Raw genomic sequence first — 24,069 nt, 5'->3', positions numbered from 1 at the left:
CTACTCTCTCCTGGTGCTCCTACATCTCCAAGCGCTTTTTCAGTGTTTCTTTCTCTGGCTCTGCCTTTCTCCCCAATCCCTCTGTTTGTCCTTTGTCCCCTACTGTTCTCAATCTATACTGCCTCCCTTGGTAAACTCAGTTACTTTGGCTTCCACTATCAATTTAATGTCGATGACATGCAAATCTACCTGTCCTCTCCCCATCCTTCTTGACTTGTGTGACTGCCTCTCTGCTATTTGCAACTAAACTAAATGATAAAGAAAGCCTGTCAGACACTTAACTGATCCCCCCACCACAATCTCTTTACAGAAGTTGGTGGTACACTTCTGTAACACCCACCTCCAGTCTGCCTGCACTCTTTGCTGATTTGGCCTGCTTGTGATCACTTCCCCAAGAAGGGTAAACCTTAACCCCTTAAGGACCAAACTTCTGGAATAAAAGGGAATCATGACGTGTCTCACACGTCATGTGTCCTTAAGGGGTTAATGACACAGACATGCAGATGTCTGACCGGAGTGACAACAGTTACTCTGTTCAAACACTCCCTACCTCCATAGCAACCACAAACTGTGGGAGAGTGTCGAGAGACCCCTGCAGCTCTCCCTGTCAATTTTGATTTTAAATAGGCAAAACTGCTAGCACATTAAAATTACAAGTTCCCCTTAACGGTCTTCACACTCTGCATTTAGACGCTGAATGCTCCCCATAGCGATGTATTAATGCAATGCATTCAGCAAAGAGATGCTGACTGTTGAGGCGCAGTGCAGCGATTTTTCATGCACACTAACCTCCCATTGATTTAGCTACAATCATAAAACTGATTATCTCCGGTAGGGAGGTGGTATAGCAGCACGGAGACCAGTGCAGTTATCTACATTTGAGATTAACTTAGCATTTTGTTAATTTACAGACAATATGCAATATTCCCAAAGCGTTTGGGTCTGGGTATAGTCATGAATACTTTTTTTGTGAAATTCAAGTTCAAACTATTTTAGATACAGGTCTTATCTAGTGTCTAAGCAGGTGCAGAGACAAATGTTTTTAAAAAATGGTATAGCATGGAGCCACTTTCCTCACCCAGAGAATTGGGCAGGCTAGGCACAGTTGAGGTCATGCACCAAAGTTACTCTAAGCCTTGCTCATTCATAGCTACTGTTTGAAGGGGGAATATATTGAGGCATTCTGATGAAGACATGTTTTAGTGTGACAAATCTTGTCTATCATCCACAATTACTGGGAGTAAAAAAAAAAAAAAAGGGGTTACCAATAGGGGTTTGGGTTTTTTTCAGATCTGAAGTTCTCCCAGCAGCCCAATCCATGCAGGCATGCAGTTACAAAATCGGTCTTATGTTGTCAGTATGCAAAGTAATGTGGTGACCACTGACAAATTTGCACATAATTAGCATTATCCAGTCCTGTACTTATGTTCTGGGCTATGATTTTTGTAGTTTGGCATTCCCTCCTCCTTTTTAAGACACCACACACTACCTTGTGCCAGAAATACCTGGATGCCTACAATTTGTTCTCCTCCATCAATGTCTGCAGTTTGTCATTTTGACCAACTGAATGTGAGTAAACTAGCTCAGCAAATTAAACTGAACTTAAAGCTCCAGATTGCCCAATATTCCTCTTCCCATAAGGCATATAAGCAGTTACTTCCAATGTATAACAAAAAAAATACACCAAATTTTAAAAACAAAATCTGGAAAGGGACAGTGCTGCCTTACCTGCCTGTAGTACAGCACAACAACTGAATCTGCAAGGCAGCAACTACACCTCTTTAGTGTTGAGCCTGATTGATCATATTTGTACAATCCAGAACTTCTGATAAACAATCAGGACCTATGGTGCATACACCGTAATCACACTCCATTTGATCGCTTCTCATACAGAACCACTAAACACAATTCTTAACGAGAAACATTAACAGTGTAAATAAGTATTCAAGAGGAAAAGTGTTTAGTGGCTTAGTCAGTTAAACTTAAACACTGCAGTTCTCTGAAAACGGCTGTTATACAATGCCAGATTACAGGGACGATTTACCAAAACAACTTAATTCAGATAAAGTGATCTTGTTACATTAATGCATTACATGCCACTTAAATTGGGACGTACAGCAATGTTTACATTGTGTTCTAGTGATGCTTCCAGTGGCTGTCAGGGAGCAAGGTGATATTGTACTACAGAGACCCCCCTGGGGGTCCTGTGAGCAGTGTAACTTCCAAAGCTTCTCATGTAGAAACATTGGATTCCATGCTTGTCTATGAGAAGAATTTTATTGGTAGAGCACAGAGTTTGCCGCATATGCATTTTTCATGCACAATGCATTTTTGAGAAGCACTGATTGGTTGAGAACTCAACTTTATGACCACAAGGGAGGTAGGTCAGGCTGCTGCAAGGACTGTATTCAGATATTGGAAGAAAAAGCAAAGTGTTATTTTATTTTGGACTTCAAAATTTAAAGAGGGGAAGCATGAAGTCCAAATGATCCCAGCATGATTTACTGTGTTGTGAGGTAATGTCAGAAGAAGTAACAATAACATGACTGATACCCAAAAGCTCTGCTGAATACACACCGATGAAAAATGCCAATAAATCCTAGTTCTACTAAATACATAAACATAATTCTTTCCTATGGGGAGATTCTAATGAAAGCGCAGCCATAGCCATGCATGCGCATTATGTTTCCTTCACCAGTGGAGCTGAGCGAGCGACAGCGGCGCTGGACCCAGGTAAGTGACTCATGGGGTTAAAAACTACTTCAGCGCCGCAGGAAGGAGTCTTGAAAGAGGGGGAAGCTATAGTGCCAGAAAAGAGTTTGTTTTCCTGGCAATATAGTTTCCCTTTATTTAAAAAAAAAAAAAAAAAAAATAGACTTCAATGTGCTCTCCACACATACCAGGTAAGCATGGCCTCAAGTAACAAACAAATGGTTATTCCCTATAAAAACTATTATAAATATATATATGAAAGTACATTTAAGAAAAGGAATAAATAAGTGCAGATTGTCTACTTGACATGGATAGAAGACCAAAAAGCATGTTTATTTCACTTGAAAGAGGGGCTATTTTCAAAATACACAAGAGGACATGTCATATATGCACACCTTTTACTATGCATTAAAACTAAAGAGGAATTCTACCAAGTTCATATTCTGGCTATTCCCAATTCAAGAGTTTTCCATTATATGGACACTTAATTAGAAAATTTAAAAGCAGGTTGACAGCCATTTGCATTCATGTTAACAGATCTAAATGGCATATATATATATATAAAAAAAAAAAAAAGAAAAGAAAAGGAAAAAACCCTACACTTTAAATTGACAATTGGCAGGGGGAGAAATAAATTCACAATAAATGTAAAATACAACAAGTGTTTTAATGATTTGTCTTTCACAAATATGAAACTGTCACAGAATTAAGGAAAGACAACATTTTACTACAGTATAACCAAAGGTTTTTCCATGGTCCTCTGGAAGGGGAAGGGGCATCAAGAGAATATTCCCAGGTTTAATAGATAATGTGAAGGGATTTGACAATGAAAAGACTACTTGAATATTTTCTTTAAAGGAGCAGTGATGTAGTTAAACTGGAACTATAAAAGGAAGGATTAAAAAAAGAAAAAAAAACGAAAAAAAAAAAACCCAAATAACAAAAACTTGAAAGGTTGATTTGGCGCATATGCGCAAGACATAAAAAAATAAGGGGGTGGGTGGTTAGGAAATGGTAGAAGAAGGTGGTGATGGTTCCTGTTCAGTTTCCACCTCTTCTAAAGTACAGCTATTTTCTCATTAACAAAAACGCTACCAGAAATCCCGACGATGATAGCCATCAGGATCACAGTATTTTGTAACCACCACTCTATTAGCAAATTTGCGTCCTGTGAGTCCTTGCATGGCTTTCTGGCAATCAAAAACTGAAGTGAATTCCACGAAGATCTAAAAAAAAAAAAAAAAAAAAAAAAAAGGTAACATTAGTCTTAATATACATATAGTGTACACATACACCATTTACCAATTATTTTAAGGTGGCTCTATTTCATTGAGCTTTCAGGAAAAGAACAGTATAAATACCATATTGTGTACATTTTGTACATCGTCCATTGAGTATTCAAATAGTAATTTACATTTTTTATAGACAAATAAGGACTAGAAAAACAAATCTGAAATGTGTACAACCAAACTAAAGAAAAAAAAAAAAAATTGTGGGGGGGAGAACTATTTCAAAAAAGTTATTCTTAAGGACAAGTTGCTACAGGAATAAACATACACGGGTTAGATGTGGTACAACCACTGTGCCTAGATCTTACAGAAATGCTTAGGTGATCAGATTTGCCATTAAAAGTGAAACAGTCACCAAGTCGAATAATGTGATGCACTGTTTTTTGTTTTCTTTTTAAATGTATATGACTGGTGTAGTGAATGCCAGCAGTGTACACATTGCAAATATTATTAAACAGAAACACGGGAGAGAAATAGGTGCTTCCTAGCAGCGTTATTACAATAAGCTAAAGTTGTTAGAGCTTGGAGTGTAATTTAACTTTATGTCTAATGGTTTTATTGTATTGGCCAAAAACAAATACAAAATAAAAATTCTGGACAGGAATTAAATAGTGCTAAATAGACTGTTGCCAAACATGCAAATATTTTGCCCCTACGGAACTAAAATGTAACCTATGATTAAACTCCAAGCATCAATACAACACACACACACTTTATATTTTTTGGCATAAAGAGTTAAGTATCTTTTTCCTTTGTGGTACAAAGAAAAAAAAGTTTATGAGCATCTAAATAGAGTGCACATATTTGAGTTTTAGACTGATACCAATTAAGTAATGTAGGAGAACGACATTTTAGAAATTGCATGGCTTGGATCTGCAATGTACTGCTGTATAAAGTGTGCAAGTTATTTTGTTTATCATTGTTTATGTCTAACAAGTCAGTTTTAAGGTACTGAATTATGTTTGGGAAACAGTTTCAAAGCATTGAGACAACTACTTTGGTGTAAGGAATACAGTAAAAAAAAAAATTCTGAATAAAAAAAAAAAAGTATCACAAATCAAAATTGTGCTGGGGTAACCACAGTACACAAATTCATTTAGTCACCACATTGCTTTATGTGTCTTTGGATGGAACGCCCAGGTGTGCACCTGCACAAATGTTTAAATTGCCTACAGGTGCCAGAGTATGCTCTGAGCATTAACGAAAGAGGATATGTACTGAACACTGAAATACTGGATAGCCAAGTGCATTGCAATACTCCTCAATTAACACCAAGAGATGCATACTAATTTGCCTCAAATCACTGGCATTTTCCCCAATACTTAAAAGTATGATAAGTTACCTTTCCCTAACTTTCATGATAGACTACAAAATTCTGCCAAATAATGTGGTTTATTGGAAAGTATTGGCACCATCAACCCAGTCTAATGTCAAACAACTTAGGCTCTTCTCAGCATCCAGAGACTACCACATCTCTGAACCTGGCTGACTTAGTTGTGAGACCTGGCACTTTAAACCGTGTACACAGATATACACATACCTTGTGGTAAATGCTTATGAGAGTGCATCGTCTTGCCAAACGTGCCTTTAAGATGTTAAGATGTTCTTTAATGTGATTTTGCTCATAGGGCACAAGCAAACATCAAGATAAAAAATTAAACAATTTTCCCTTTTGTTAGATTTTAAAGCTTAAAAACAAAAAGATGTGAAACATACCTTGCCACAACCAGGTACCTCAACACCATCAACTGGCCTTGGTATTTCAAGGGATTTTACAATGCCATATTTACTGCACTCGTCTCTTACATCTTCTACAATTTCCTCATATTCGTCATCATCCAACAGCTCTTCTGGAAGCACCATATTCATCAGACACAACACCTCTGTAGGATGCCCTCCCATTTGAACTTGTGAACTCATTAGTCCTGGAACTTGAAGGGTTACTGGAGTTTGGTTTATTGTGCTCTGTAAAAATTAAAAAAAAAAAAAGTAAAAAAAGGACCAGTTATTTACTTAAGTGAGAATTGTTGGCAATGCAAACTGATTTTCAAGTTTAAGGACAAAACAGCTGAACTTGCACAGTTGATACATGCAAAATGATACACAAAACACCTATACTACAAAAACTCTGGCTACAGACACCATGATAGATAGTACCATACTACCAGGAGCTATGATAAGCACTTTCTCCTGACAATTGCTTAATTTCTATGGTAACATTAGCCTTACAGCGTTTGGCGGTTTCACACAAGTGATTACTGACAGACTGTCATTTAGAGGCATCTGGGACTCCTTAGAGACTACAGGTATCCACACTTTACAGAAAATATTTAGGATCTGTGGAATTTGTGTCAGGTTTTATTTGCTGTTCATATGATAACCAGTTTTTTGCATATTTTGCTTCCAGCAGTATTTGTGCGTGTATCATTCTGCATGTTCTTTGTGTTTACATTGTTGAATTATAACACTTTATAGATCTTATAGATTAAGATCACACAATTGAATATTTTGAGATTTCAATGTAGTGTACCTAGCTTTTAAACAGCAGCGCTAACTGATCAGATATTTTATATAGTTAAGAATACAGATGTCGCGAACAAAGAAATATACAGTGCATGCTCTTTCCTTATCCCATTTAAAATAACCATATAATGTATAACAGGATTAACATGATGGTAAACAACACCTGCATTTGTACTTAAAGTCAAAACTTTAAAAGTGGGTACACATTCATAGATTGCCTGGTCTGTAAGGGAGTAAAAATAAATGTTGGACGGCTGCAGGCCTACTCATGACTCCCACCCCAAAATAAACCAGCTTTGTAACACCCAGGAAATTAACAATTGGATGCATGGATTGTTTGTGAAGCAGAAAAAATAAAAAAACGACAGTGTAGTAGGTAAATCTCACTGCACCTTATTTCTGCAGTATCCCTTTTTCTCTTAAGGTGATTTCAGTGCCCCAACATGTTTAAATGTCTAAAACACATGCCTACAAGAAAACATCTATATTTCTACATAAATGGTAAGTTCCATAAGACATTTTTCATCTTACCAGTGTTGCATTTTTAGCCCCAACACTTGCCCTCTGTACCAGAAGTTTTTTATCTCCTAGTTGCATTCCGTTTAAACCTGCAATAGCCTAGAAAATAAAAGGTATAACATGAATGAAATTTCTGAAATGCATACTTTATTTTGTTTGAGGATTACAGTTTGATACTATATTATATGAAGGCATTAGAGGTTAAAAGGAAATACTAAAAATGTTAATGTACACAGAGCATTACAAAGAGACCCCAGATTATTTTATAGATAACACAATCATATTTCCTAAACGTAAGCTTATGGGTAATGTTTCAAATCCTGCTGTACTGAACATTCTGTAGTAGAGAGCAACTATAGGAGTAGAATTCACTTCTGTTATCCACTGTTCTAGAATACTTCATAAATGCCTACTTACCACAATTTAGGTAGACCAATATTGACACCAGGTTATTTATTACAAGGTTGCCTTAGTTGAAAAATGACTAGAATCCAATTTCAACCTTGGAGCCCATTTTAAGCTTTTTACTTGTGTTCTTTCAGCACTGCAGCTCCCTAGATGCTCCTGTGACGTCATGGCCTCAAAGGTGATCCAATCCAATGATCCTCAGGGGCACTGGGCATGCATCAAAGCTTTGCCCTAGCAAGAGGAGGCTGCCATGTCCGGCTATTACTCTGTCGTTAAAGTGGAAGCACCTCCAGTGGCTGTCTGGTTAACAGACAATGGAGGTCAGTTTAACCCTTCAAAGCAAAACATTGTTGTTTCTGCAGATAGGAAATGTTTTGCCTTGAATGAGAGGACCACTGTACACAGGCCACTTCATTGAGATAAAGTGGGCTGGGTGAGTATTGTGGTCCTTTAATATGAATGAATGCATGCATGCATGGTTTGCAAAATATAAGTCATACACGGCTTTTCTTTACTTAGAAATTAATACCACATACAGCACAGTATCAGTTCAGTCCAATTACTAGGAGTCCTGTGAGGCTCAGTTTGGCCAATGACACTTTGAACCAAAAGAAAAACATACCTGGTCTGTGACATTGATGTCCACATATTCACAGAATGCATATCCCTTAGAAAGCCCTGTAGCACTGTCTTTAACCAAATTAAAGGCTTTCAAAGGTCCAAAAGATGTAAGCAACTCTTTAACCTAAAATGGGTAAGGTGTGCAAATTGTTAATTGTATAAAAAATAACTAATTGAAGTCAGACATGACAAACATATGGCATGAAACCAATTATAAACATTTTACAGAAACTCATTGAAAATGTACACATTTCCACAACATTTTATATTGGAGACAACAATTTAAAGGAAAATACCATAATAAAACATTATCACATTTTGTATGACATTAGCAGGTTGCCATATCAATCCTAGCTTACAGTGGTATGCACCATATGTATTTTTAAATTATTAAAGAGATACTGTTGGCAACAAAACAACTTTAGTTTAATGTAGATATATTGGTGTATAGAACATGCCCCTGCAGTCTCACTGCACAATAATTTGCCATTTAGGAGTTTAATCAGTGACTTACACAGCCTGTATGAAATTTCTCCATTTCAATCCAATCTTACAACATAATGACTTTACTTTAGAAATTCTTATCTCCTGCTCTGTTAACCTAGTTTAATCACACATAGGAGGCAGCTGTAGGACTTAGCCAGGGAAGATATGGCTATGGCTGCATAAACAAAATTAGTTAACTCCTAAATGTTAGAGAATTGAGCAGTAAGACCACAGTTTATATTTACAATGACTCCTTAAGCTAAAGTTGTTCTTGTGCTTTTTTTTCCCCTTCAATATATAATGAAAATATAAAGTCACAAAACAAGTCAAAACTAAAAAGTTTGCTTAAAACATGGAATCCATATCTTAATATGTGTTCTGGAAAACTGATGTAAAAGCGTTCTAAACACATCAGCAATAATAATATTAATTAAAGCTAAAAGGTTAGAGTTATAAAGACTACAAGCTGCATAAAAAAACAGGTTAGAGTTTCACATGCCCACCCAAAATATTTTAGAGAAGGTGATGTGCAGCTTTGTGCACTTAAATCCCAAACAACCCATTTGTCATCTGAATAAGAGCAATGCCAGTAGCAACAGCACAAGCTTGCTGGGCTGTTTGCTAATGTGGCTCTACTCTATTCAGTGGACAGTCCTTTCATGGAGAATGTCACCATTCAACCTTATGGCCCCCCTGCTAGCACTGCTAGTGGGGAGGCCGGATGAAATGGAACACTTAAGGGCAGTGGTCAGTAACCTGGACCACAAATATAAAGGGCCGCCAAATGTAACATTCCCACGTATGAAAAATAACAAATAAGTAAGCCTGAAATTACCAACCCATAGGCTTAATGACGCCATGGTTACCTGGTCATCATTCAGATAGTTGGGTAAACCTCCAATGAAAAGCTTGTGTGCAGAGTCTGGGACAACAGTGGATACCACTCCTGTTAAAAAAGGAATGATATTTGGAGAGAAAAAAAAACCCACTTAATATGACGCATGATCCATTCTTTTACATAAAGGACATTTTCCCTCTATGGCTTTTTCTGCTCAGAAGTCCTGGTTGGAACAGCATGCTCTGCAATAATAAAAGTGTGCACTGTGCTCTGGTAGGTAAAAAATATTATTATCAAAACATGTATCATAGATATGCAAAATTGTAACATTTACATTTTGCAACAAGGTTGCACTTTAAAAATGGGGGGGCCTGGTTATGTTTAATAGTAGCAGAAAGTGCTTACCTGGTACATAAACAGACGGATTTTCTGACATGCCAGGCAAAGGCTGATAATCATGGGGGCGGCGAATCTTAAGTGACTGGCCCTGAAAAATTATGCCATCAAAAGCCATTGCTTGTGTTGTTTCATCAACAGAACGGAACTGCAAAGATAGACATTTGATTTGTACAAACCAAACAAACAAAAAAAAAACGGAACAAAAATATCTTCAGGCGACGCAATGTAAAGAGAAAATACAAAGATATCCACCTCCAGAAAAGCAAAGTTCTTGTCTTGATTGATCTGGACTGCCAGAACTGGGTTACCAGGTGCTTGTGTTAATCCGCCAAGGCGCATCTGAGCATTAAAGAAATCCATCATAGCTTCCTAAAAGGGGGGAGAAACAAAACCCCACAATAAGAATTAAAAGTCTAATATGCAGCTAGCAGTAACAGTGAGCATGTTTAAGATCCAGAATTTCCTACTTGCCTTGCATGATGGTAGCAAACTTATTTTGCTACGAAGGGATTTCAGCCCCACAATTTTCACTTTAAAAAGAAATGGAAACAACTCTTTGATTTTGTTTCTAATATTGTTTTCTTTTTTAAGCAAGTTTTTTTTAATTTTTTTTTTTTTTTAAAGTAAGTTTTTCTGCTTTAACAATTACCATTTCTGCAAAAACAGAGCCAATGACTGCACAATTTGCCTAATATTGGAATTGGAAAAAACATTAAGGAAAGGGCAACATATTATGCCCTCATGTATCAATATTTCCTATCAAGTGTATTCTCTTTTATGTATATCAAACAGTTATATAAAACTAGATTTAAAAAAATGTAAATACCTAGGTTTAAATCTGTTGAATATACAAACAAAATAGGGAGGCATAAAAATTAAACAGAACCTCTAAACTCTGCAGAAAAGTTTTTGCCCCCTCAGGTGAATATTCACTTTAACAGAGTCCAGTGACTACCACTTTCCAGGGATGTAAAAACATAAAATTTACTGTAAATTTGTTCATTCAAAACATTTATGTGCGCAAAAATCAATTATGTGGCCAATAATTTAAACAGATTTTCATCATTGCACAGGCTTTGCATATAAAGATGTGAAAATAGTTAAAAAATAAATAAATAAATAATTATACTGCTGACCACAAATCAATGGAAGCAGCGGTGGCAGAAGAAACAAATGTCTGAAAGTTCCACAACCATTTACCTCTAAGTATAGACAGTTTGCACTTTAACACAATACAAAAGATATAAAACCAGATACCTCAGTGATGCCAAATGGTATATTTCCAACATAGAGTCGGCGAGCCTGTCTAGTCATCTGACTACCCACAACAGGCACTGGAGTGGGTGTAACAGCCAAACCATCGGGAGTCATTGTCGGAAGTAAAGCTGTAGCAGGAATCTGACCAGCAGCTGTTGGAAAGTATAATTATTGTAGTACACATTAAGAGTGCAACCTGTAATATCTAAATGGAAATTAATTTAAAACTTATCTTTTTTAGAAACTGAACATATAGCAATTCTAAAATTATTATAAATCAATAGGGGCCTGACATATGACTTATTACTTGCCTTGCATGGCTTTGTACTGTATCGGTGTAATATGCTCAAAGCCAGGAGGTGGGACATCCCAATATTTGCGGACCTTCTTCTTCTTTTCATGTCTTGGAGAACGGCTGAATGCATTTACAGAAATTGAGGGATTTTATCATTAAGAAAAATAACATTAGAAAAGTTTAAATTCTCAGTGTCTGAATAGGATATCAATTTAAATAAAAACCAGGAGGATACAGTGCTAGAGAAACTAGGTAAAACTGGGGAAGTTTCAAGGTGATGCACCAAATAATTTAGTCAAGTTAAACAAATAGTATTTGGAACAAAGAAATGCTAAAACTGTTCTAAGTCAAGATACTAAATAAAGTCTCTCGGAAAAACAAATGCTCAGACTGCCCTTTAAGATTCACAGGATAACAGTGTGACTATACATTACATGCACTGTGATTGTTACACTTTGTGAGCAGAAGGACCACCTGTGTAAAGTCTCTTCCTCTTTCCCTGTCACAAAATTCTGAGGCCTTGAGAGAAGGTGGAAGAACTATGAGGTAAAAGAAAAGACCCTTTTACTCCAACCACCATGACTACTCCTGTTTGGAGCTGCTCAATATCAATTCTGTGTAAAAAAAATAGGTTTGTGGTAAGCGCACCGATGACAAACATACAGAGCTTCTACCCTTGCAATCAGCATCTGCAAAGGTAAGGGAGCATCTCCCTCCTTTCATTGAATGCTACCTTGTCTCACTATCTCCTTGTACACCCTATACTTTGGCTCAAAGCAGGTGCATGCGCTCCGACCCAGTTAAACAGTCCAATCAAATGAGGCTTTGAGAAACATTTGATTGAAACGTGCAAGGGAGCTGTGACATCAGAAGTGTGAAATCCAGCGTGAAAGAGCTTCAAATGCTGGATTCCAGGTAAGTTTATTGCTTTTTAGCAGGGTTCATTTAAACCTGGTGGGGAGAGGAGGGCATGAAATTGACACTTTTATAAATTCACCTGGTTACACCCCCCTGGCCTTCAAGCAGAGAACTGGTCCTGTTACTTCCTGGTTTGGATAGGTCAGTGGAGCTAAAAAGAAAAACAAAAAACAGAAAAAAAAACAAACATATTTTTTTTTTTTTTTTTTTAAACTCAGAGTGGCGGTATTAAACTTTGTCACCTACCCTATTTGAATGATTGCTATATGATTTGAAATGGCCATGTTGGAAGGAGTTTGTATGTGCAGTGTTTCTGCTTAAAACATTGCACATCCAGAAATATCACTTCTGTGCAAAAGTTACATCAGAGTACACAGCTCCCCCTCTATCCATCACTTAACGGGACATTATATGCACCCAGACCACTTTCTCAATGTAGTGGTGTGGGTGCCATGCCTCCGCGCAGTCTCTCAGACAACTACTCTAAAAGAGTAAAACTAGTATTTCAAATCAGATGGTCTAATAGTAACCTGATTGGCGCAGCATAGAATTTTGCTGTGTATGCGCACGAGCCTCCCAATGCTTTTTTTTTTTTATGGGAAATCTGTTGAGATATGCTTAATAAACTCAGCCAAAGAGGCAGGGCCAGCCATGGAGACCAGCGGTGCAAGGGAGAAAAGGCAAGTAAAATGGATAAACGACCAACAGGACACTATGGTGTTAGGAATACAACATATAGTGTTCCTTTAAAATCTGTTTGTTTTTTTAAATACCTCCCCGGCTCAGAAGCATCTGATTCAACCGTGCGAGAACAGATATGATGCTGGAACAGTCAGGGAGAGCAACGCTGGGAGCTTCACCCAGCATGGATTTAATTGTTTACCGACTTTTCAGGTTTTAGGGTGGTGGTGTGTACTTACAAATGCTGCAATTGGGGATTGTAAATTAAAATGTGTTTTAAAGGGTTAGAGTTACCTTTTAATGTTTTTGAAAGTTTCACTTTACATTTCAAACTTTATATATTTGTGTGTGATTAACAGTCTACTTCCTAGGGCTGCAGCTGAACAAATGCTGGGTTTGTGGTTCAAATGGTCACAAACGAAACAATGTCAGTAATTTAACTGGTCAAAAAAACACAAGTGAAAGCAATCTCTAAAACTATGTCAAAACAAACCATATTTAGCCATCTAATCCAAAAATACAGAGTGTAGTTTGTAAAAACCATCAATATACCTGCGTCGTCGACGATCCCTGGATCCACTACGTTGCTCTCTAGGTCTTCTGTCTCTGCTGCGGCTTCTCCGTTTTCGGTCTCTGCTTCTAGAACGGCTATGACTGCGTTTTCTGTGCCGGTTCTCTTTGTCACGTTCTTAGTAGGAAAAGGGAAGGGAAGAAAATTATATAATACTGTCCAACACAGAGCCAGCAAAGTTTAAAGCAGTTTTCATAATTAAAGAGACACCAATGTTAAATATATGTATTTTTAACATTACAGTGTTCTTTAGCGTACTATAAGATTTTAGAAACTCACTGAAAGGCGTTTGGCACATGTGTGGTAATTTTCTTAATCCACCAATTCACTGTTTCTCAAAGAAAATCCAAGCACAGAATGACACCATCAAAATTAAAAAAGGGGGGGGGGGGGCAGAGCCTAGCAGACACCATCTGTGAGCTCCCGAGCCTAGGTCCGATTATCGCTTGAAATCAGGGGCTCATCGCCTTGAAATTAACCCTAAATTACATCAACCTGTAATACAGAGGCTGGTGAACCGGATGATACCTCGCATGACCGACAAGCCCACTGGAATGTCTGAACCGAGGCTTGGGGCCTACAACACGCCAGGCAAGGGAGAGACGGCCGCTCTCCCAGCCCATCAAGACAAGGAGCAGCCACGGTGTACGGCGGGGGTTTTCCCGGTCCAAATCGCTCCAGCCCTCACACCTCCGTGGTCTCTGGGAGCTGGCACAAAGCTCAACCACACAACACGCCTGCAAACTACTCGCCATCACAACATGGCGGATATGCAACCTAAGGACGCACTGGTACTTCAGGAGAACCGCGGCAGCACAATTAAGCCTCTGGCCACCCGCTTAAACGAACTGTTTGACAAGTTCTGGACACAGTTTGAGGCTAGACACGCTGCCACACAAGCACAGCAGCGAGATAACTGGACCACACGCAAACAGAGCGGCGACAGCCGGAGGGGGACTGAGAGACCCTCGGGCACCACCTCGATTAAGGAGCCCGCCACTCATCACCCACACAGGCGGAGGCCTACCCGCCACAAGAGGCGAAAAGACATCAAGGCCCCAGACCTGCCCAAATAGGGAAGGACCCGGCCTCCAGCAGCTCCCGAGTCCGTGGGAACGTGATGCCGGCCATATCACTGGCCCGGAGCTGGAGGGAAGAACAGGGCTGCCTCTGGTTGTCTGCCAATACCTGCACTTACCTGGTACTACCGACACAGATCCCTCCTGGAGGAATAGGATGACCCACTGAGTCACGGGCAGTCCACCTAACACCAATAAAAGGACGCTATCCAGACACACGGACGCTGGCCTATAGGTTTGGACGCCTCTTAATATTGCAGACTCCATAAGTTTATGCATGTGTTCCCTTACACAACGCTTGCCTCCCCTACCTTACCGACTAAGCCATAACCTATATCCCTGTCCTTCACTCCCACCCTGACAAAACACAGTCGGATCAGCCCTACCTGTTCCTGCAGTAAAGGCAGATATGCATGCTCGCACGGTGCCCACGGAGGTACACATATCGCAGATATACATACTTCAAGCCTACTCATTTATACTTGCACACACGCATGCCTCACTACTCTTGCAACATGCTTTCTAAACTATGTGACAGCCGAAAAGTCTAAGCCTGTTTTTGAATGGTAAAGTGCAAATTTCCATGCCGCTGCCTTATTACTATGCTAGTATACACGCTGCAGATTTAATCCTATTGTTGGCTTATTTTACTGTCTTCTAACTTGATATTGCCTACCTGATGACAAGCCAACAGTTTTGCCTTTCTTTAAGCCTGAATGTTTTAATTTAAAAATTGTGCTGATTCAACCTATGCCATATATATGTTATGCCTCGTTTCCACTGAGCAGATCGGTTCCTTTCAGTTCAGTTCGGTACGGTTCGCTATTTTGGGTGTTTCCATTATGAAAGTGGTCCATACAAGCGAACCGTACCAATCCATTCAGGGTCCTGCTTCAGATGTAGGGCCATAGAAAATGGAACGGTTCGGGCGGAACTACTATACAATCCATTGATTGGTGGACAGGAAGAGCATTTTTTCTAAACCCTGCATGGCCCTGAAGGTCTGACTTGCAGTGGAAATGCTCACTAGAATGGGCTGGTCCATTCTAAACCTTCCAAACTGTACCAACCCGAACCGATCCGTGGAAACGAGGCATATGATACAAGTTGTCGGTACCTGCTATTGTGGCATTACCTTCATGTCTGTAAACCTTATGCACGCAAAAAAATTTTTGTAAATTAAAAAGGTCTTAAGGAGGCTGGACTTCTAGTCTTTCTGAGAGGCACTACAGGTATCGTTTCGGTAAAACGTTAAAATTGCTATTTCCCAGAGAGAGCAAACTTACTTTAATTTGCGGGATAGCATCTATGTATCAAAGCCACTATTTTTGCATGTGGTGGTTTTGTTTCTTACATTGTCACTTTAACAATGTTCCATGGTGATGCCAGATTGTTTACTGATCTGGCCCATTATTGTTGTTGTTTCTACATGTCAAAGGTGTTTTACCTTTGACAGGTAGAAATTAAGAGGTGAACTGACCAGGAATTGATGGTAAAATAAAAGTATGGAAATCCATCAATGAAGTTAGTGACTACTTATTAATAGATACATTGATTGTGACAGCAGATAAGAACCATTCGGCCTATCTAGTCTGCCTAATTTCCAAAATACTTGCATTAGTCCCTGGCCTTATCTTATAGTTATAAATTTAGTAATACATTTTGTAGTTTCTGAAAAGCTACAGTATCAACATTACAATAATATTAAATAAATGTAATCATTTCTAACATTGGAGTAGTCCTTTTGTCCTCCTTGTGATCGCTTGAACCTCCAATGAGGGATCACTCGTGATGCTCCCCAGTCCAATCCAATACATGTGTGGAAATTGTCACATTTCGAGTAAGCAAAGAAAAAGAAAAAAAAATGTGCTTCTCAGAGATGCACTGAAACAATCACTCAATGCATTTGAGGCATGAATCCTATAAGCCAGGAGAATAACCAAGAAATTTAAATAACAAACCAAAAAAATTTAATTCCCAAAGATTTGTCTTGAAAACATCACTTTTGTAAAAGAATACATTTTAGGGGACTAGAGGGTCTATTTAGTGGGAGGAGGGAGTGAATTAAAGCAGCTTTGTCCCAGTCTAGAATCTTTGCATAATTTAGGGGATTGGAAAGATGTTATTTACTTACCTGAACATATCCCTCGTGGACACCAGTCTTGTTCTGCCGCAGTCTCTTCAACTCCTGACCAAGAGAGGCCTTGAATGAAGCTGCCCTGACCCCAAATCATAGACTGGTTCTACACCACCCTCAATATGCCCACTCAAAAGAGAAGTTGTCCTTCCTCTTTCGCACTGAGTGGTTCGATATTTAAAGACTGACGACCAAGACGTGTTCTTTTTTTGTGTTTGGACCATGCTTATCCTCTCCCTAAGCAACCATAAATAAAAGATGGAGGGGAAACTCTACCCTCCACCCCCAAAAAAAATAAAAACTCTAAACTATCTCACACTATTGCTAATCATGAGCCCTCAACAGCCCAACTATCTGTGCTGGTTTGGCTAATGAGAATGCATTAGCCTGAGCATCAACAAGCAGTTGTGATTGACACAGTGTCAGCTGTTTGTATTTAGCGAATGCTGGCATGAATTGGTGAATGAATATGGATAGAATAAAGTGTGTAATCTCTGCCTTCTATACCTCCTTGGCTGCAGGTGGCATGGGGCCTTTAGGTGTTAAACTGCTGAAAAATGAATTAACACTGATTGGAGGGACAGTGCCAGGAGACTACATACACTTTAACAAATTCATTGAGCTGAACATTATAGTGCCTACAATGTCCCTTTAAAGCAGAATGGGAATTTAAAAAAAATAAATAAATATGATAATCTGTTCTTTATTTTAGTCATATTTCTTATAATAAAATTATTTTGAATGAAAAAAAGAAAAATCCTATCTGAAGATAGTCTATTTAGGAAATATAGATTTCAAATGTTATTCAGCGTGAAATATGCATTAGTCCGGTAGAAAGATTATGTATATTTATGCAACATTAACATTTTTGGTAAATTCCATTAACCCAAGTTAATGGAACGTGTGTCTGCAGAGATAACATGCACAGCAAATATGTTCTAAAACATAACGTTTTATGCATCCTGCTTAATTACCAAAAAATAAGTATAACACACAAAAGGGCCAATCAACCCCCTTAACTACCAAAAATAAGAAAAATAAGTCATGACTTACGTGGAATGCAGCACCGCATGAAGTTCTGGCACTACTTTCCACACGCTATGTGTCAATGGCAGCGGTGTAAGCACCAATCACAGGCTTCTCATAGAGAAGTTTGTGATTAGACAATTGTGACGCCCAATAAAGGGAGTGCACAAAGGCTGGGGAGACCTTGCTACCCCTTGAAAGCACTCTGCAAGTCACATGTGCTGGTGGTGAAACTACCTCCGGCACAAAAATCACTAAAATGGTCATGGTGGTTGGTGGAATCTTTCAACGGGTTACTCCAAGCATCATTACCATTCAGCCAATGAATGCATGTCACCCGAGTATCAACATATTAAGCTGACGATTGTACACTTTGCAATACATTAACTATGTATTTTTAAAGGTATATAACAAAAGTAGGTCTGATATAACTGTTAAACTTACTGAAAAGTGACTGTTCTAAATATGAAATCTTCATCTGACTGCAAGTATTAAAAATAGAGCTTTACAAATCCCAGGTCTCCGTGACTACTAGGAATTTTGTCCTGGCATCTGTGTTTTGTCATCCTGTTCAGCACCCAAGATTTCCAGGTGTCAGAGTTGAGGTAGGTGGCCAGCTAAGGGAGAGCGGAAGCGGTCGGGCAGCCAAGTGAGAGAGTATGTAGGTGGCCAGCTTGCTCAGGGAGAAAAAAGCAGAGCGGTTCAAGAAGAGCAGAGGCAGTTATCTTCCTTCTCTACTCTCTCACGCGTCCCTCAGTGATACTAAGAGCCAGAATATGATGTTACTCCGGCCCCGGCATCACTAAACATCGCTCTAGGGAGAGTACAGGACCCCCTGGAGGCTCGCCCCACTACAGATCTCCCAAAGATAGGGAAAATAATTTGTAAGTGTGTGAGAAAATGTGTGCGAGTCAGTGAGTGACCACCACCCCTCCAAATATATAGGAAAGGTGTTTATATCACATTTCTCCCATGCCGTGTTGGTCTTGCCGCAGCAAGTATCCTATGCTTTCCCATAGGATACGCATGTGTGGCACAATGCTACACTGCACCAATCACCATCTCTATGAGGAATGTTGAGCTTCTGCATGGAGGCGCTTAACACACTGCAGCACTAGAAGCACCTCTAGTGGCCATCTAAGTGACTGCCAGTAGAGATGTTACTATGCAACAATGCAAACACATTTAGATTAACCACTTAATTACATCACCGTTTACTAAGGGGGCCAGCACTTTGTTACGGCAGCACAGTACGCCATAAGAGTTTGCAGCCCCGTGGGTCCAAATAGTTACATTGGGCAATCCTGATCAGGGGAGATATATAGATAGACCTATTTTATGTAAAATAATAATGTGATTTTATTTAATATTAGGGACCTGCCTGATAAACCATGCAAAAGTCTAGACAATTTGCAAACCATACGTTTAACCCTGTAACTTACCAAAGCAACATAAAACCTGTACATGTGGGATACTCTTGTACTCAAGAGACTTCGCTTTACACAAATAGTGTTTTAAACTGTATCGCAACCAATATCATCACGTAAAGTGCAGTTTTTCTGTGAAAAGGTGGGGTGGAGACAACAAATATACAGGCTAACTGTGGGAATTGTAACTAAGTGGCTGCTACAAAAATAATGGACATACATTTGAAATACCATGGGTTGTCTACATTTTTTTTAAATGGTATGCCATGAGAGAGGTAATTTTCATTCTTATATTTCTTTCATATATCCCTGAAGAAGTCCTCCATTTACCACGGACGAAACGCGTTGGATATTGAACTTTTTCGGACTGTTTCTTGTTTTTATTTGTTTTAAGTCCATTTATTGTTCCTGTACTCTGCTACTCCGATTGGATCAGTGTCTGGTATTTTCTACTCTGCCTTCCAGTTCCACTGAGAGTGGAGACATGCTTACTACCACTTTATGTCTGTAAGTGTAACCAATAAATTCTCTTTTGATATTTTTATACATACTTCACTATGCATGGTCCTTTTTTTCCCATTTCTCTTAAGACATTCTGATATCTGGATCTACTATCAAGTCCCATACTACATATACCCAAGGGGGGGTGAGAGGCCTGATTTACACTTTTGTTTGTGAGTGCATTACTTACTCCACTATTTATTATTATAATCTTACTGTGTTACGCTATGATATACACTTTTTATCATTCCAGAATTTATTACATTCTTATATAGAATATTCCAATTTTGGATATATTCCTCAGGTTGTATCTTATTTTTTGTGAAGGTGGTTTCCACTTTATTGCTTTCAATTTTCATTCTTGGGCTGCCATAAGGTCTCAAAGGCAACATAACCAATCTTGAAAATTTCAATGTTTGACCCTGCAACTTTACAAAAAACCTGGACATGATGGGGTATGGTTGTACCCATGAGACATTACCTAACACAAATATGAGTGTTTTAGAGCAGTAAAACAATACTGATGACATTAAACGGACACTATAGTCACCCAGACCACTTCAGCTCAATGAAGTGGTCTGGGTGCAATGTCCCTCCGGTTTTAACCCTTCAGATGCAAACATAGCAGTTTTAGAGAAACTGCTATGTTTACATTGCAGGGTTAAGCCAACCTCTAGTGGCTGTCTTCCAGACCGCCACTAAAGACGCATCTGCACCGCTGGAGGTATATTATGCCTCCATTGCGCAGAGTGTCCATAGGAAAGCATTGAAAAATGCTTTCCTATTGACAGCTTGAATACGCGTGCGGCACTTGCGGCTCCGCTGACGTCCGCAGGGTCCCCCACAGGAGGGGGTACCCTCAAGGCACTATAGTGTCAGGAAAACTGCTTTATTTTCCTGACACTATAGTGATCCTTTAACAGTTACAGGGCAGTTTATTTGTGAAGAACCATACAAATTTCATGGTGTCAATTTTTTTTCTCTTTTCTTAAATGGTAAAACACCATAACACCTCTACGTAGGGTGGGTGTACTGCTGTACTTGTGAGACATCGCTGAATACAAATGTGTATTTTATTTCAGTAAATTAGGACAGTATTATGACATTTTACAGTTAAAATTTCATGTAAAACTTTAAAAATAACACAATTTCTTAAATTTCTCACTTTTAGATTTTACTCAAAAGACATAATTTTATATCCGAATATTTGATGTGAAATGAAAGCTTAGTTTCTCCAGAACAAAATTATATATAAATGTGTGGGTGCACTAAAATAAATAAATAAATAAATAAGTAAATTATGGTTGAACAGACATAGTGCAAATGCCAGGTTTTGTTTTGATTAGAACGCATACATACAATTGCCTTTGTCCTTAAGGGGTTAAGTACAATGCAGACAATCTGAATTTTATTTCCCTACAACTTTTCCTTTTTTGCATTTGTATCCATAAACAAATTGCAATAAAATTACTATATCCATTAAAACTGGCAAATCCTAACCATGCTCACAATGCTACCAAGCAACAAACTTTCTTGCTACTGTGCCAAGATTAGATAGATACCCCCAAAAATACCCAACTGTACACCTATAACCAATCAGCGCTACGGAATATGCTAGTGCTATTCAATAAAATAATTAAACACATTGTATATATGGAGTAGGCCTAAAGGCAAAAGTTTGCTGTACGTTACAAATCGGCTTGTATTTCCTTACTATTCTATTAAAAAAAAAAAAACAGGGTAGAAGAAAAATTAGATATTCTAAAGCAGAACGTTGTCAAGAAGCGAACGTTTTCCTCCACATGTGTTTTGGAATGAATTAGAAGAGTAAATGAAAAATGGCAGATGGGTTTGCTGGCGACAGTAAACTACAGCTAATAGATGAATAAGATATTTTCAGTTACAAAAATTATAATAATCCTATGCAGGTTTAGAGTAGAATAATGTTGCAATCCTCAAATAAGAGGAATGAAGATAGATTGCCTACAAGTAAATAAAAAAAATAAATAAAGCAGACTCGGATAGCTGCACGAGCCATTTGTGAGGCCATAAAAAAATAAATTAAAAAAAAAAAAGCCAAAAGCATGCTTTTCGCCACCATTAAAGGCCTAATGAAGAAGGCATGGAGAAAAATAAAACAGCGAAGCTTAAGGCCAACTACAACTTGCGGGATTTACAAAGCTGTGCCTCTCCTATGGGACGGTATGGATGAGCTCCACCCCATAGGCTCCAGTAGGCCCCAACCACCAACAATTCGACTCTACAGACATCCGCTAGCGGTGGGTAATTTCGGTTAAAACTCGAGCTCGTCTTACCTTGTTTGTTCTCGTTCAGCTGCCGTTCGAACTCGTCGAAGTCCGACATGTTGACGTTTTCGGTTCTAATGATGGCGACGGTTGCTCGTCTTCGAGCACGACTCCTATACACGCTCTTCAATCGAGGAAGAGGACAAGGCAAAACTGCTACCTACACTCACCAATGAGCGTCGACTGTCCCCGGAAGAGAAGGTGTTGCTTTGCTAGTAGCTGCGCCTGCTCCCGGAAATGAGGTATTGGGAGGCGTGGCTCTAAAAAAATCGTCTATTTCCGGCGTGGAGTTGAAATATGGGTCTTTTTTTTTTTTTTTTTTTTTTTTTATCTTCGGCTTTTTCCGGTAAAGGCTAGCTCCACTGACGATCCTTTGTACGAGGACGACCAATCAGGAAGCAGGGCATTCCCTTTCGTACTGAGCCAATTGTGGCGAAGCATATACACACACGAGACCGTTGGTGTCCCGCGACATCTTCATATTGGAGAACGCTTTGGCAAAAAAAGGCGGGACAAACCATTATTGTTAGAGCGAGATCAGGAGAAAAAAAAAAAAATAACAAAATGGCCATCGATGTTTTTTTTAAACCTATTAGGTTGGCCAGGCGGCTCGGAAATTCATTGTAGAGTGAGGGGTGGGAAATATTAAATAGGTTCCACGCCTCTTCATTAACACTTACAGTTTGTAGTGGATTAAATCAGTAATGGCAATAGTTTAAAATTTAAGACTAGGGTTGGCGAACTGAAAGCATAGATGAATTAACCCCTTCAGGACCGGCCTGTTTTTGCGATGTTTGTACGTTAAGGACCAGAGCAGTTTTAACACTTTTGTGGTGTTTGTGTTTAGCTGTAATTTTCCGTTCTCTCATTTACGGTTCCCATACAAGTTATATACTGTTTTTTTCACGACAAGAAGGGCTTTCTTTACATACCAGTATATATATTATGTCATATATTGTATTTAAAAATAAATAATAAAATATGGTGAAAAATAAAAAAAAAACATGTTTTTGGACTTTTACTTGAAAAATCTTTTACTTATCTACAAAAGCTAATGAAAAAAACTGCTAAATAGATTCAAAATTTTGTCCCGAGTTTAAAAACACCCAGTGTTTACATGCTTTATTGCTTTTTTTTGCAAGTTATAGGCCTATAAATACAAGTAGGAAATTGCTGTTTCAATATACCGTATTTTTCGCTCCATAAGACGCACTTTTTTTCCCCTCAAAAGTGAGGGGAAATGTCTGTGCGTCTTATGGAGCGAATATGAAGCTTTACTTACCTGTCTTGCAGCGTTGGCCGGCAGCACAGGGCGCACCGCGGTAGTGGAACTTGAATTTCATGTTCCGGTTTCCGGCGGGACTGAAAGGAAGTGCGCACAAGCTGAGTGCGCACTTCCTTTCAGTCCCGCCGGAAACCGGAACATGAAATTCAAGTTCCACTACCGCGGTGCGCCCTGTGCTGCCGGCCAACGCTGCAAGACAGGTAAGTAATTATAGGACAAGGGGAGGGGGACAGTATGGGAGGGGGATAAAGTCTATGGGGAGGGAGGGGGATGAAGTCTATGGGGAGGGGGGGTGGAAGTCTGTGGGGAGGGGGGGTGGAAGTCTGTGGGGAGGGGGGGGAGATGAAGTCTGTGGGGAGGGGGGGGGAGATGAAGTCTGTGGGGAGGGGGGGAGATGAAGTCTGTGGGGAGGGGGGGAGATGAAGTCTATGGGGAGGGGGGGTGGAAGTCTGTGGGGAGGGGGGGTGGAAGTCTGTGGGGAGGGGGGGGAGATGAAGTCTGTGGGGAGGGGGGGAGATGAAGTCTGTGGGGAGGGGGGGAGATGAAGTCTGTGGGGAGGGGGGGGGAGATGAAGTCTGTGGGGAGGGGGGGGAGATGAAGTCTGTGGGGAGGGGGGGGAGATGAAGTCTGTGGGGAGGGGGGGGAGATGAAGTCTGTGGGGAGGGGGGGAGATGAAGTCTGTGGGGAGGGGGGGAGATGAAGTCTATGGGGAGGGGGGGAGATGAAGTCTATGGGGAGGGGGTGGATGAAGTCTATGGGAGAGAGGAGAAGACTATGGAAGGGGGGGACAC

At 39.4% G+C, this 24,069-nt stretch overlaps 1 protein-coding gene across 4 annotated transcripts; it reads right to left on the bottom strand.

The window, feature by feature from the left end:
* Positions 1 to 3,024: 3,024 nt before the first annotated feature.
* U2AF2 (U2 small nuclear RNA auxiliary factor 2) lies at positions 3,025 to 22,213 on the bottom strand. 4 transcript variants are annotated; one of them, XM_063436985.1, is made up of 12 exons: positions 22,003 to 22,213; positions 13,499 to 13,634; positions 12,345 to 12,416; positions 11,364 to 11,467; positions 11,053 to 11,204; positions 10,048 to 10,164; positions 9,802 to 9,940; positions 9,398 to 9,504; positions 8,074 to 8,196; positions 7,056 to 7,142; positions 5,718 to 5,966; positions 3,025 to 3,938 (listed from the first exon to the last, which is right to left on the bottom strand). In XM_063436985.1, exons 1-12 carry the CDS (start codon positions 22,049 to 22,051, stop codon positions 3,804 to 3,806), a joined length of 1,470 nt encoding a protein of 489 aa, XP_063293055.1. In that variant the 5' UTR covers positions 22,052 to 22,213; the 3' UTR covers positions 3,025 to 3,803. The 4 variants fall into 4 exon arrangements, with proteins under 4 accessions (XP_063293055.1, XP_063293056.1, XP_063293057.1 ...); XM_063436986.1 differs by having other exon boundaries at positions 9,425 to 9,504; XM_063436987.1 differs by lacking the exon at positions 12,345 to 12,416.
* Positions 22,214 to 24,069: the final 1,856 nt, after the last annotated feature.

The sequence above is a fragment of the Pelobates fuscus genome, chromosome 11 (assembly GCF_036172605.1).
Source record: "Pelobates fuscus isolate aPelFus1 chromosome 11, aPelFus1.pri, whole genome shotgun sequence".
Lineage (NCBI taxonomy): Eukaryota > Metazoa > Chordata > Amphibia > Anura > Pelobatidae > Pelobates > Pelobates fuscus.
Note: the sequence above shows the minus strand (reverse complement) of the source record. Positions and strands in the feature narration are given on the sequence as shown.

Excerpts from the sequence above, each read along its gene's own strand:
- U2AF2 (XM_063436985.1), bottom strand. The coding sequence starts at position 22,051 with ATGTCGGACTTCGACGAGTTCGAACGGCAGCTGAACGAGAACAAACAA. Across the intron at positions 13,635-22,002 it reads GCTGAACGAGAACAAACAAG|AACGTGACAAAGAGAACCGG; the intron begins GTAAGACGAGCT and ends TTTCCTACTAAG. Across the intron at positions 12,417-13,498 it reads AGGGATCGTCGACGACGCAG|CTCCACTGACCTATCCAAAC; the intron begins GTATATTGATGG and ends TTTTCTTTTTAG.